The sequence below is a fragment of the Leptonychotes weddellii genome, chromosome 9 (assembly GCF_054177405.1).
Source record: "Leptonychotes weddellii isolate Sample4059 chromosome 9, ASM5417740v2, whole genome shotgun sequence".
Classification (NCBI taxonomy): Eukaryota; Metazoa; Chordata; class Mammalia; order Carnivora; family Phocidae; genus Leptonychotes; species Leptonychotes weddellii.
The window spans coordinates 123,686,441-123,701,975 of NC_138377.1; the positions used below are offsets into that span (position 1 = coordinate 123,686,441).

Consider the following 15,535-nt stretch of genomic DNA (forward strand, 5'->3'; position numbering starts at 1 on the left):
TAGGTTTTGGACCAATGTGTTTTTGTTCTCACTGGTTTCCATGAATTGATTTCTTGGTTGACCCAAACATTGAACAGAGTGGTCTTTAGCTTCCAAGTGTTTGAATTTCTGCCAAATTTTTTCTTGTGATTGAGTTCCAGTTTTAAAACATTATGGTTTGAGAATATGCAGGGAATAATCTCAATCTTTTGTTATTGGTTGAGACCTGATTTGTGACCCAGTATGTGGTCTATTCTGGAGAAAGTTCTGTGTGCGCTCGAGAAGAATGAGTATTCTGTTGTTTTAGGGTGGAATGTTCTGTATATATCTATGAGGTCCATCTGGTCCAGTGTGTCATTCAAAGCTCTTGTTTCTTTGTTGATTTTCTGCTTTGATGATCTGTCTATTGCTGAGAGTGGATTATTGAGGTCTCCTACAATCCTGTTTTTAAATTTTATGTGAATGGAATAGTACTGGATGTTCCTTTTTATTTTTGAATTTTATATAATCAGACTCATACAGCATGAGCTTTTTCAGTGTTACATCTGAAATCTACCCATGTGTTGCATGTGACAGGAGCACTTTTTCCTTCTTAATTGTGATACAGAATTGCATTATAGAAATAGCTGCGATTTATTTATATACTCTATTATTAATCGACATTTAGGTTGTTACTAGTTTTTGGTTATTATGAGTAATGTTGCTTGTATATGAATTTTGGTTACATATAAGGGAATTTCTTCTGGGTCTTTACCTAGGAGTGGAATTAATGAGTCATAGAGTATAGCTTTTTATACATTCAATAATCATAGAGTCTGCCAGACTGTTTTCCCAAGTCATGGTACCAATGTAAACCCCACCAAGAGTGTATGAGTGTTCCAGTTGCTCCATTAACCCTTGGAGAAACTTGCATTATTGTTGTTATAAAATAATTTTAGCCACTCTGGTAGTGATGAAGTGTCATCTCATTGTGGTTTAATGTGTGTTTCCATGATGATAATGAGATGAAAATATTTTTGTATGTTTATTGCCTATTTGGATATCCCCGTTTGTGAAGTTGCCTCTATAAGGTTTTTGCCTGCGCTAAAAAATATTTAGTATGCTGCCTTCCTCTTAATGGCTTGTAGGGATTCTTAATATCTGAATGTGATTCTTAGGTGGATGTATTGAAATATCTTTTCCTATTCTATGACTTGATTTTTCACTCTCTTAGTCTTATTTTTAATGAGGCCCAATATATCAGTCTTTTTGTTCATAATGCTGGGGAATTTGTTGAGCTATCTCCTATTCCAAGGTAATGTTATCTTATAGAATCTTTAAACTTTGACCTTCCACATTTATTTTAAGATCAATGAGGAATTGTTTGTTTGATTGTTTATTTTTTTTATTTTTTCTTTTTTATTTATTTATTTTTTTTATTCTTATGTTAATCCCCATACATTACATCATTAGTTTTAGATGAAGTGTTCCATGATTCATTGTTTGTGCATAACACCCAGTGCTCCATGCAGAATGTGCCCTCCTCAATACCCCACCACCAGGCTAACCCATCCTCCCAGCCCCCCTCCCCTCTAGAACCCTCAGTTTGTTTTTCAGAGTCTGTTTGATTGTTTATTTATTTTTTAAGTGGGCTCCACATGGAGCCCAATGTGGGGCTTGAGCTCACAACCCTCAGATCAAGACCTGAGCTGAGATCAAGAGTCAGATGCTTCACTGACTGAGCCACCCAGGTGCCCCAGGAATTGTTTTGATGTATGGTATAAGTACGGGTCCTAAGTTATTTTTAAGAGTAAAGTGATCCTGAAAGGTAAGAGTTTGAGAACTTGTGATTTAGAGCTCTAAAATTCCCTCGAAGAAACAGCTTTAGCTATATCCCAGAAGCTTAAATATATTTCTATATTTAGTATTGCTCACTTATAAGTATTTCTTAATCTCTCTAGCAACTGCATATTTGATTCAGGTTATTTAGATGTATTGTTTAATTTTCAAATAATTTGGAAAATTTTTCAGGTATTGATTTCTATATTAATTTCACTGTGGTCAGAGAACATACTCTGAACGAAATTGTTGGCGACATGCTTCATGATTCAGTGAATGGTCTGTTTTGGTAAATGGGCCATGTCTACTTGAAAACCATTGTTACTCTGTCCTATTTGCCGTAGTTTTCTCCATATGTAAATTAGATTGTTCAAGTCAAGTCAATGTACTGAATATTTTTTTTTTTTTGGTCTGTTTTATTTGTTACTGAGAGAACTGTCTTAAAAAATTGAAATATTTGGAATCATTTATTTCTAGTTTTATAGGATTTTCCTTTATACATTTTGAGGCTATATGCTATTAAATGCATACAGATTTAGGATTCTTATTTCTTAATTTTGAATTGACCTTTTATCATCTTTAATATCCTTCTTCATTCTAATAATAATGTTTTTGTTCTAAAAGTATATTTTATATATTAGTATTAGCTTCTCAAAAGTTTTTGTTGTTGTAGAAGTTAGTGTTTGACCAATATATCTCTTCTGTTTATTTTCTTTTCCAATCATATTTAATGTGCATCTCTTATAGGCAGAAAATAATATAGTTTAATATTTTATAATCTTGGCTGATGCTTTTTATTTTTTGGTTAAAATACTTAGTCCATGTACATTTAAAGTAATTACTGATATTTTTGCATTTAAATCTGCTATATTATTTTTTATTTGTCCCATTCTTGTTTCTTTATTCTCCTTCTTTTACTTTCTTTTGAATTAATCATTTTTATTATTCCATTTTCTTCTCTAGCATCTTGCTTGTTATATATTTATGATTATTTAAAAAGCAACCCTAGAGATTACAACATGCATTTTTATGTGGTGGAGTCTTTCTTAAATTAGTACTTTAAAACTTCCAAGCAATAAAAAACCCATTAACAATTTATCTCTACCTCTTTAGTGGTGGCTTTTGTGCCATTGTGTTCATGTTTCAAAATTTCACATATATTTAAAACCTCACAAGAAATTGTTTTAAGCTGTCAGTATTCATTTAGATTTATCTTTCTAGGGTTCTCTTCATTTCTTGCCATATTTCCTTATTGCCATCAGGGATGTTTTTCTTTTATTTGAAGAACTCCCTTTAGTGCTTCCTCTGGTGTGTGTCCGTCAATGAAAAATTCTCTCAATTCTTTTGTCTGAATATTTTTAAAATTTTGCCTTCCTTATGAAGGGTATATTCACTGAGTATGGAATTTCAGGTTGGCAGATAATTTCTGTCAGCACTTAAAAAATGCGATTTCACTGTCTTATAGCTGTGCCATGATTTCTACAGCATTGTCAGCTCACAATCTTTTTGTTGCTTTTTTGGTGTATTTTTTCTTTGATTTATAAGTTTTTCTGTCTTTGGTCTTCAACAAAAGACTTGTTCTAGGGATGTGTTTCTTCATATTTATCCTGCCTGAGAGTCACAGAAGAGCTTTAATTTGTAGTTTGATGTCTTTTGACTATATTGAACAATTCTTGTCCATCTTCTCTTCAAATATTGCTTCTTTTCAATTTCTCTGTCCCCCTAATTCGGGAACTCCAAAATACACATAGGTTAGGTGTTTCCACTGTGTCTTGTATGTTTATCATGTCTTTTCTGTGTGTATTTTTTTTTAAAGATTTTATTTATTTATTTGACAGAGAGATAGAGAGAACAAGTAGGCAGAGAGGCAGGCAGAGGGAGAGGGAGAAGCAGGCTCCCCACCGAGCAGGGAGCCCGATGCGGGGCTCGATCCCAGGACCCTGGGATCATGACCTGAGCTGAAGGCAGCCGCTTAACCGACTGAGCCACCAGGCGCCCCTCTGTGTGTATTTTTAATCTTCTTTCTCTTTATGTTTCAATTTACTCTCTAGTGATTTATCTTCCACTGCACATATTCTCTCTTTTTCAGCATCTAATTGTTATTAAAGCCAGCTGTTGAATTCTGAATTTCAGTTACTGCATTTTTCATCTACCCATTTCCATTTATTCTCTTTTAATGTTTTCCAGTGGAATTTAACTTTGTCATCTAATTTTTTGAACATAGGTAATCATAATTATCTTGAAGATAATTTCTTTTTTAAAAAATATTTTATTTATTTATTTGAGAGAGAGCAAGCACAAGTGGAGGGGAGGGGCAGAGGGAGAGGGAGAAGCAGGCTTCCTGCTGAGCAGGGAGCCCAATGTGGGGTTCCATCCCAGGATCCTGAGATCATGACCTGAGCCAAAGGCACATGCTTAATTGACTAAGCCACCCAGGTGCCCCAATCTTGAAGATAATTTCTAACGTCAGTTTGGGATTATGTATTAGATTATGTTTTTTAAAGATTTAGTTTCAGGGGCGCCTGGCTGGCTCAGTCAGTTAAGCATGTGACTCTTAATCTTGGAGTTGTGAGTTCAAGCCCCATGTTGGGCATAGAGCTTAATTTAAAAAAGTAAATAAATAAAATTTAGTTTCAGTTTTTTGTTGTGGTTGTTCAGTCTCCTGGTATACCAGATGTTTTATTATTATTATTATTATTATTTTAATGGCAGATACTGTGTATGAATACTTGTAGTAGTTTTGGGTGATGTTATCTTCCTCCAGGGAGGATTTAGTTTTATTTTGACAAATAATGACGAGAAAGGCAGTCCTGTACTCCAATTTTGTCTCTTGATCACTGTGATACTACAGAAGTCTCTGTTTAGATGTTTAGCCTTCTAGCAACCTCTTCGTACTGGTATCTTAGCATCTTGCCTTGTGTATATGCAGCTTAGGAATTGTCAGAAGGCTCGAGAGGAAATTGCACATAACCTGTTATATTCACTTCTTTATGTTCCTGGAATTTTGGCCTCTTATATGTTGGTTTCCTTGGTTACAGTGCAGTCCAGTTTTCCTCTCCCCGGTCCAGGGAGATTTCTGCAAGTTCTGGGCTATGCTTTCTGCTCAGCCTTTACGTCCTGTGTTGTAAGGCAGACATTTTCCCAAAGGCAAAAAGCAGCTGTAAATGGATGGCTCTTCACAGTGCATTTTTCTTCTTCATGATTTTGGCTTCTCAGATCCTGACTGCTTTGCTTAAGCCTTCAGAGATTTTTAAAAAATTTTAATTTTGAAATAATGTTAGACTCCGAAAAGTTGCAAAACTAGTACAGAGAGCTCACTTCTAACCTTTACTTGTCTTCCCCTGATGTTAACAACTTACAAAGAACCTTAGTTATTTGTATTTATAATTGAGTATTGCCATATTTTCCAGGCTGATAAAAGCAGAGTACGACTACTAATTGGCTGAAAATAAAAACAACAACAACAACAACAACAACGCAGGGAGTCAGTAGAGAGGGTGACATTTTTGGTGCAGGGCTTCTCAAAGTATATTTCTGAGAAATCTCCTCTGAGATTTTTTCCTTGTATGAGACATGGAAAAATAAGGGTGGGAAATGCTACATCTTATATGCACCCCCTTGGAAATCCACAATGCCATTTCCATTTTAAAGTCTCTGAAAAAATATTTTGGTAAAGAAATTTGCCAATTTTGTTAATCCCAGTGTTTGCAGACTTACATGGCCAGGGAGCTGTTCATTTGCCTGGGAAGCCAGCGTTTTGTGACACACCTGTTAGAAAATACTGTTCTGGAGCACTTTCTAATTTATCCTGAGGTATAAATTTTGCTTTTTTTACATTTTCTCCTAGGTTCTGGCTCTCATGCTGTTTAATTTCTTGCTTCATTAAAGGGAAGAAGGTGGAGAAGCCAAGGTTTCTTTGAAAACAGATTATTTGCACAAGAAGAAGGCCAAGGCTGTGTTAACATTTACCACTAAAACCCCCACACGTCTAGCTGAAAAGCCAAATGCAAAACCTTTGTTTCCCAAATAAACTTCTTTTACATCAGTGCTCCGTTGTAGTCTTTGAAAATGCTTTTTGTTTTCCTGTTACTGATGAAATTGGAGGATGGCAAATAGGCTTCTGTCTCTGACTATAGGACCAAGGCACCCTGAGAGACGCCTGGTTTACAGCATAATCTTTTTCACCAGGGGGAAGATTACATGAGCCACGCTGATTGGCCACATGTTTGTATTTTAGATTTGCAGCTCCTGTCTGGTGAGCCCAGGTCAGGCACGCTGTTTGTGATAGGGAAGATGAATAGGTGAGGGCAGCTTGCGTTTGATGTTGAAGAAGGTAGTTAGCAGAGTTTTAGAGTGAAATTTTGATACTCTTCCCCAGTCTACCTCTTCATGTGTGTGTTCCTTATGATACCCTAGTGGGTGCTCCGTGTCCACCCTCGGGTGCCTGTCTGGTGTGTTCTTCTGTGGGCCACTGGGGTGATCTTCCTGGCTGAAAGGCAGATCTGGTCATACCACTCCCCTACTTGAACGTCTCCACTGTTTGCAGGATTAAGTTCAGCCTCAGGCCCTGGCCCCTGCCCATATGCTTGTATATTCATTTTCATTTGGGGTCAGTCTTTCATATCAGTTTCCCTTATTGATCACTGTGCTGTTTCCTAAATGCCCTCATATCTTTTTAAGGTAAGTTATGTCTTAGCTTATGCTGGTCTCTCAGCCAGAAATGCCACTTCTCTGGTCTCTTTGGTGCTCTCCACATATGCTTCTAGGCTCTGTTCTGGAGCATTCTTGGCACCTCCTCATCCATATAATTTGCTTCCTTCCATCTGAGTTCTAATAGCAAATTTTGCATCTGTGTTATGGAAGAGTACTTATTGTGTTCTGGCCATCGTCTTCTGCTTCTCAGTGGGCCCGTGAGCTGTGGCATGTGGCGTGATCTCAGTATCTCTAGGATATAGATGTAGTCGGTGGACTTTCAGATACTTGGTGAATTAGATCAAATGACCTTGTGTCATTAATGTTTGAAACATTAAGTTGAAGTGGCTTTTCGTGTTGGTGAATTTAAGGTAATTCATTGATTTCTAAATACCACTTTTGCTGCATCCCACACAGGTTTTCATGGATACTATTTTCATTGTTAAATTAAAATTTGTTATAATTCCTATTAGGGCTTCTTTTTTAATTCATTATTATTTAGGACCAAATTCAAAATTCTTATACTTCATATTTTATTATTGATTTCTAATTTAATGGCATGATGGTAAAATTTAAGAAAATGTTCTATGTGGTATTGATTTTGTGACCATAGTAAGTGGTCAGTTTTTCTAGTGGTCTATTTTCACTTGCAGAGAATATACATTTTTCTATTTATTGGCTGGAGGGATAGGTATATGTATGCATATTTGATCAAGGTTGGTCCTTCAAATCATCTATATTCCTTCCAAGTTTTTTTTTTTTTAATTCACATTTGGTCTGTCAGTTTTCTAATAGAGTTGTGTTGAAATCTCCTGCTATGATTGTGGACTTCAATTATTTCTTTCAGTTTTTGTTTTATTATTAGTTTTTTGAAGCTGTGCTGTTAGGTGGATCATTATTGTAACAGTATTTCGGTGGATTTCTCCTTCTATTATTAGATCGGTTCTCTATCCTTATTAGCGCTTTGTCTTTGTCTTTTTTGTCTGATACTATTGTTACCAACTTTTTTTTTTATCAGCATTTTCCTAGTAGGTATAACTTTTCTACTTATTTTCAATTATATTTTAGGTATGTCTCTTAGAAGCTGCATATAGCTGGATTTAAAAAATCCACTCTGGGGGCACCTGGCTGGTTCAGTCCATAAGCACATGACTCTTGATCTAGGGGTCATGAGTTCAAGCCCCCCACTGGGTGTAGAGATTACTAAAAAAAAATAAAAACTTTTAAAAATCCACTTTATTTATCCTTTAACATGTTTGAATTTAATCTTTCACATGGATAATTACTGATGGATTTATTACTGTCTTATGTTGTGGTTTCCATTTGTAATCCCCTTTGTTCTCTGCCCCACCCCCCACTTGCCAATCTTTTATTCTTGTCCTGTTTTGTTTTTTTTTGGATTGGAAAACAGTGATTTTCCACCAAAGTGCTGGTATGCATATATGTTATAACATGCATAGTACTATATGTATATTATTGTTTTATGCTTTTAGTAGTTACCATTAATTATATAACACAGATTCTTATCTATTGTTTTAACAATGTTTAAAGTGATGTCCATTTCCCACCTCCTCCTGAACATAGAGGAACCTTACAGTGCTCAGAATATCCACTGAACACCCTCCCCCTCCCATCTTATTATTGCTTAAGGTTATAATGTTGCCTTTTGTGAACTCACATATTTGTTTTTGCTTGTTTGTTTTTATTTTTATTTTTTTTATTTTTATTTATTTTTTTTAAGATTTTATTTATTTGAGAGAGAGAGAATGAGAGAGAGCAAGCACATGAGAGGGGGGAGGGTCAGAGGGAGAAGCAGACCCCCTGCTGAGCAAGGAGCCCGATATGGGACTCGATCCTGGGACTCCAGGATCATGACCTGAGCCGAAGACAGTCGCTTAACCAACTGAGCCACCCAGGCACCCTGCTTGTTTGTTTTTAATCAGTAGTTACATTTACCCCCCTAGTGTATCAATTTCTGTTCTCACTATTGTTTCTTGTACATACCTTCCATCTTGGATCAATTTTTATTTCCTTGATGAAGTACTTTAACATTCCTCTTATTAGAAACTATGATGGTCTGAATGAATATGTCTTTATTTTGTTTTCTTCTTAACAGTTCAGGGAGACACAAAATTCTAGATTTTCACATTTCTTATCACTTTCAAACTGGTCTTCCATTGCCTCCTGGAATCTGCTGTTGCTGAAGAGAAATCTGCTGTGAATCTAATTGTTGTTTTATTCCCCTGTGGGAGTTTTAGAATTGTTTATTCTTGAAATCTTGACATGTGAATTAATATTTACCTTGCTTAGCATTTGAGTATACTTCTAAACTGTGGACTCATACCCTCTTTCAGTTGTACAAAAAAACAAAACAAAACAAACAGCAAAAAACAACCAAAAGCCAAAAAAACCCACAAAAACAAAAAAACAGCTATTAATTCTTAAAATACTGAGTCTCCTATATTGTGTCCTTTTTTTTCTGGAGTGCCTATCAGATAGATCTTATCCTCCAAACTGATTAACTGGTATTTTGTATATATTTTTTTTAAAAGTCTTTTTCCTTTAAAATTTTTTGCTCTTTCCATACATTTCCTAGTAATATTTTCTAGTTTACTGGTTCTTTCTCTGATTGTGCCCAGTCTGGAGTTTATTCCATTTATTAAATTTTTTGTTTTCATGACTATGTGTATTTTATTTCCAAGATGTCTAATTTTTAATAGCAATTAAAAAAATTTCCCTTTTGTGTAATTGTTTGCTCTTTATTAGTAAACGTTATTCCTTCATTTATCATGTTGGTAATATCATAACCATACATATAAGGTTTCTGTCATATTGTTTCGTAAAATGATATTCACCAGAAGTGAATTCACGTTGTGATTTATGATTTTGTTGGCTTTCTTACTTGGTGTTAGATTTAGTCTTGTGCCCTAAAATTTAGATTTCTATGCTTAATTTTTATTGGGGGGGGTGTCTTTTTGTTACTCTTACCCCATCTTTGCTCACTTCTCTCTGGTGGTTGTGAATTCTTCCACCTGGCTTCCCAAGGCCCCAGTGCCAAAGGGTGGTTTCTGCTCTCTGGTGGTATTGGTGATATCTTGAACTAGCCAGAGAGCTGGGGGTAACCCGATTGCTTCTCTGCTCTCCAGTCTCCCTGGGCCTGTGGATTGCCGAGGGTGCTAACCTCAGGCAGTGGTTTGCAAATGGATGTTTTTTCCGACTTCCTTTTCCTTCCCATCCCCTGGATTTAAGCAGAGCCTGATTCCAGGCTCTTGTCTCATGGGGAACTTGTAGATACCTTTTTACCCAACAGGAGCCAGACTGTTGGCCGCCAGAGCCTGTGGCTGACAAGACACCAGGACAACCGAGACTTCAACCCTGTCCATCGTGTTGTGTTTCTCTCTTCCTTTTCTGGTCCACAAAAAAAGTTGATTCTGTTTTTAAAGCATTGCTTATCTTTATGGTTCCTTTTTTTGGGAGGTTTAATCTATCATTGCTATGCATTCAGAGCAGAGGGGGTGTATCAGAGTTGAATTTATCTAGTTATCTTCACTAGAAGTAGGAGCTTGAGTATTTATATTTAGCTTCCAACACTTACAAGAAATAGAACTGCAGTTTCTGTAACTCTTTAACGAGGTCAAGAGCCCTTAGGGATCATGCTTGTCTTTTTCGTCTTTATGTCCATATACTAATTGTGGTGCTTTGTACATAGTAGATGCTCAACCTTATTCTTTGAGTGATGAAGTGTCAAATATCATCAGATGGTCTAAGGAGCTGATACCAAATGTATATTTATTACTTACTTTCTCAAAACAACTGAATCTCACTGGGGGAATTCAGAAAAAGCAGAAGAATGATCATGACTCTTACCTGTGATTCATGTTGAAAACCGTCCTATATTATTGTCTCTTTTCAAACAAGAAAGGAATATTAATCTATTTTTTGTTCTTAAAAGTGGAAACATTCCTCCTGCTATTAGACATTCTGCTTTTTGAAAATAGAACAGGTAAAACCTGAACCAGTAAGAATGGATTCTGATTAAGGATGTTTCTGGTCTGCCTGTCAGTGCTAAGGAGCTTTTCAAATGGGTATTTTAAAACAGGGATCTAGGCATGGGCTTCTGCAGAGGGGTTATGGTAACCCTCTGAAATTATAGGCAACTGTATCAATCAGTTTTTTTGCTGTAGAACAAACCACCTCAAAACTTAGTGACTCAAAAGCAAAAACTATTTATTCACAATTTTATGGGTTTGTAATTTGGGCCAGGCTCACTGGGGAGGTCTGTTGGTCTGGCTGATCTCAATGGGGGCTGAGCTTACTCATCTGTCGGAGATCAACTGCCAAATCAGCTGGAGGTTTGGTGCTCTGAGAGGACTCAACTTGGAAGGCTTATCTCTGCTCTGAGTGGGCTTTCATTCTCCAGCATGCTAGCTCAGGTTTACTCATGTGGAGATGGTTACAGTGGAGCTCAAAGGGGGAGCAGGAATATCTACGTGGCCACTTTATCACTATAACATACCTATAAGGCCTGAACTCAATACTCATGCAGTGTTGCTTACTCTCTATTCTATTGACAAAAGCTAGTCACTGGGGAGAGAAATAGACTGCACTTCTTAGTGGGAGGAGCTACAAGGCATTGTGGCCATTTTTGCAATCTACCATGCAACCAAATGAGTGTTTTTTCCTGGGGTGTGGTTGTGTAACTTTCATTGGAGTCTCAGAGTATTACCTCCAAAGTTAAGAACTAATATTTTAAATGGTTTCACAACTGAACAAAAAGGTGTTTGGGAGGGGACCTAATTGATGGATACTTCCGTGTAAACACTGCTTGGTGAGTGGCCCTGGGATTCTTCATTGTTTCTGTTGGAAGGTTATACCTTGTATCAGGGCATTAGGAGAATCCCCTCTGACATCTATACTGAGCCTGAAAACCAAGAACTATTGTGTAGTGTATCAGCTAGCTTTGGTTGAGTAACAAAGCACTCCAATGTTTCGTGTTAAACACCCATCATCTATTCAACTCCTGTTCCCATGGCTTTCTCCTGTGCCTGCAGTCGGCTGCAGGTCAACCAGGGGCTCTGATCCTGGGCATTGCCTCATTGTCCTGAGGGAGGTGTTTGGGCCACTTGTCTCTCACCACCCAGCAAATTAGCCCAGGCCTGTTCACGTGGTGGCAGCAGGGTTTCAAGAGAATGACTGAAAGCATGTGAGATCTGCTAAGGCCTGTGCTTCTCTGTCTGCAGTTCAAAACAAGTGTCAAGTCCAGCCCGGATTCACTGGCGGGGTCGGGCGGGGGCGGTAGGTAGACTCCAACTCTGGCCAGGAGCTGCAAAGACATAGCCACAGGGGAGATAAAAAATCACGGCCATTGTGTATTCTTCCCCTATCTTCTCTGTCCAAGTAATTCCTCTGCACACCTCGAATGTAAGTTACCTATTGTCTACACCTGCATTCCTCCTATTAAAGAGTAATGCTGTATTTGCACTCACAGTGTAAATAGTAGCAGAAAGTCACACTTACATAAAAGAACCTGCAATCCTTTGACCATTAATTGATGGCACACCCTTCCCCCACTGTACGACTCATTTTTTTTTTTTAAAGATTTTATTTATTTATTTGAGAGAGAGAATGAGAGAGAGAGAGCACATGAGAGGGGAGAGGGTCAGAGGGAGAAGCAGGCTCCTTGCTGAGCAGGGAGCCCGATGCGGGACTCGATCCTGGGACTCCAGGATCATGACCTGAGCCGAAGGCAGTCGCTTAACCAACTGAGCCACCCAGGCGCCCCTGTACAACTGATTTTTTAAAGTCACATAAATATGTTAAAGGTATAAACAAATTACGTTGATGTGCTTTTCTAAAGAAAGCAATTTAACTTAACTTTCCTTCCTCCTTGTTCTCTAATGCAGCCCACACTGGAGTCAGAGTTGCTTTGCTAAAAGGTTTCTCTGACTACACGGTGTTGGACAAACAATCTAGGGACTTCTCAGTCATACCTTTTCGCTTGGCGTTTGAGAACTTGTGTGATCTGCCCTCTCTAACGTTCAGCATTTATTTTCCTCCATTCTCCCTTGATCACTATTCCTTGTAGTCAAACCAAATTTCCTGCTGTGGCTTGAACACAGATGCCCTTTACCAGTGATTCTTCACCATCCAGAGACGTTTCTGGTTGTCCCCGCGTGGGTATGTGCTGGCATTGAGTGGGTAGAGGCAGAGATGATGTTAAGTATCCTACAATGCACAGGACAGCCTCCCACAACAGAGAATTATCTGGTCTAAATACCAGAGTGGCAAGGTGGAAAAACCCCATCCTACACATTGCTGTCTCTGTATTTTTCCGCGCTGCCTCATGCTGCGAGACTCGTTCAGTGCTGCCTGTTGAAATGTCCCTTATCCTTAAATGGGCAGCTCAAATGCCAAGCCTTGTAGGTAACAGGTCCTCATGTCCCCCCCTCCTCTCCTGCACTGTGGGCTCCCAGAATCCTGTGAATCACTGAAATGCCTATTACTTGGTATGTTTACAATAATTTGTACCCAGCACTACTTTGTTTGGATTTTTCCTCCCCTGTATTTCAGTTGAGTGTGCATGTATTAACTCTTCTGCTGAACTCTAGGTTCCTGGATGATAAGGATCTTATTTATCTGTGTTTCTACTAGAGCACCTACCATGTACTTTCTACAGTAGGTGCATAATTAATATGTTGAGTGAGTGAGAAATATACATATTCCCATGTCCTTTGATTCAGTTACTTGTTCCAACAATTTTCTTTAGAGGACTTAGTAAAAAAAAAAAAATTCAACAAGCTAAATGTGAGTTTTTGTTTTTGTTTGTAATAATTTGAGTCAGAAACTATGATAACAGATTGTACAATGCAGTTAACCTCTGTTTATTTCTGCAGCTATTCAGTGAAAAAATAAGCGGCGTCGAAGGAACGAAACTAGATGACGAATTTCTTGACATGGAAAGGGTAAGAGCATGTTAATGTCAGTTGTTTCACAAATTTGATTTTCGTTGTGATATGAGATGTACTGATAACGTAAAGGATATTAGTGGGAATCTGGGATGTAAAGACCCTCTAACGTGGAGCTGGAATATGGCTAGTTGGTTCCCTCTAGTGGACAAAAGTCAGAATGCTCAAAAGATGGTCAATCTTGGCAAACAGTTCTTGCAAGGAAAAGACCAAAGTAATTGTGATGATGTATCTGGAAACTCAAAATGTATTCCTGGGATGAGACCCTTAAAATACATAAAGATTGATTGACTGTGTGGAAGACTCTGTCTCTGATCCCATGTGTTGCAGAAGCTGCGTGACAAATAACGTTTATCTGGGTTCTGTCACTAGAACCAGCACTGTGAACTTGGATAAGCTCTTTCATCTTTTCTGATCGGTGACACAAGTTTGATAATGTGCACCCTGCTTGCCTCACATGGATGCTGGGATAATTATGCAAAAAAATTAATGTGTCTGAAAGCATTTAGAAAAATAGGATGAGCTTGTTACAGAAATAATTGTAACATGCTCCTAAGGAAGATTGTAGAATCTCTGTCCCTTAACCTGTTTCCTGGTCAGCTGTGTGGAATAGTCTAGGCAGAGGTAGAACTGGGATCACAAGTAATTACCAGCTTTCTCAGTTGCCTTCCCCTTGGTCTTGGGCCCTTTAAACATAGCCTTGTTTTAATAACTAGACTCCCCAGATGAGAGAGGGCAGAGAGCAAGCAAAGCATCTATCCTCAGATGTAGCGTCAAGGATACAGTATATAGCAGCTTGCAGAGCTATCATCAGATGCGCGGAAGGTAGTCCAATCCCTGGCTATGGCTTGGAGGGTTCCTATCGTCGGGATACCCTGGCCCTGGCCAGCCTATCCTCCAGGGAGCTCCCTATTTTCTGGGCGAGCACTATTAAGTTTCTAGAAATGTTAATGCTTTGAGAGGAAAAGCTCATTTTGTTTTGCTTTTGAAAAAACTTAATTTCTGAAAATTGAGAAACATGGAAATATTTTTAACATCATTGGCATACCTGAAATTACTTTTAAAAATCCCTTGGTATATAAAGATATCATGTGTAACTTTCTTACTAACAAAATGATTCAGCTTAAATGTTAAATTGAAAAACACATTTCAACAATTTTAGTTTCAGTTGATGGACTGAGATCCCTCTTGTTTACTTCCTTTTCTTCCTAAAACCCCAGTGAATGACAGAAGAAATATAAAAATAAAATCTATTTGTTATCTTACAGCAGTGAAAAGCATGGAAATATCTAATATGTGACCAGAAATTTTAAGGACTTTCTGGAAGAGATTAATTAGATAGTATCAGATCTACCTAAAACGTGACACAGAAATGACAAAGGAATGGAGATACTCCATGACAACTCCTAGCCATATGGAAGTGGAGGACTGATAGTAATGTCAAAGTAAAATTTGATGGGAAAAAAAAAAAAAACCCACACCAAAACCCAGTAAATGGAAAAAGTTATAAAAAGGGGGGCACCTGGGTGGCTCAGTCGGTTAAAGCATCTGACTCTTGATTTTGGCTCTGGTCATGATCTCAGGGTCTTGGGATTGGGCACCTCATCTGGCTCTGCACTTAGTCGGGAGTCTGCTTGAGGATCCTCTCTGTCCTTCTCTCTCTGCCCCCCCCCGCCCCCACTTGCACTCTCTGTCTAAAATAAATCTTTTAAAAAATTATTTAAAAAGATGCAGTCATACAGTCTATCGGAAAATTGTGATAGTTATGAACCATAATGCACCATATAACATGGCATCTAAATACATAAGGTAAAAGTTGTCAGAAATACATGGAAAATCGACAAAGTCCAGAGTAGAAGATTTCACATACCTCTCATAGAATAACAGATTAAGTTGACAATAATAGATTGGCTCATAGACAATTAGTATAAAATATGATTAATAGCTTTGATTATAAACAGATACAGATATCTGCATTCCTCAAATTGAGAATCTGTATTCTTTTTAAGTCCCTTTAGAACAATTAATAGAATCATATGCTAGGCTCCAGAAAAAACTTAAAAAAAAATTCCCAGTGTAAA

At 37.7% G+C, this 15,535-nt stretch overlaps 1 protein-coding gene across 2 annotated transcripts in view; it reads left to right on the forward strand.

The window, feature by feature from the left end:
* The window catches only part of SH3GL3 (SH3 domain containing GRB2 like 3, endophilin A3), a 109,508-nt gene that overhangs the window by 45,497 nt on the left and 48,476 nt on the right, over positions 1-15,535 (forward strand). For both annotated transcript variants that reach the window (XR_014148855.1, XM_081831778.1), the window contains exon 2: positions 13,383-13,451. Coding sequence is in view for 1 of the 2 variants with exons in the window: in XM_081831778.1 (XP_081687904.1) it covers positions 13,383-13,451 (69 nt within the window). In the remaining variant the exon portion in view is untranslated. The remainder of the gene's footprint in view (positions 1-13,382; positions 13,452-15,535) is intronic.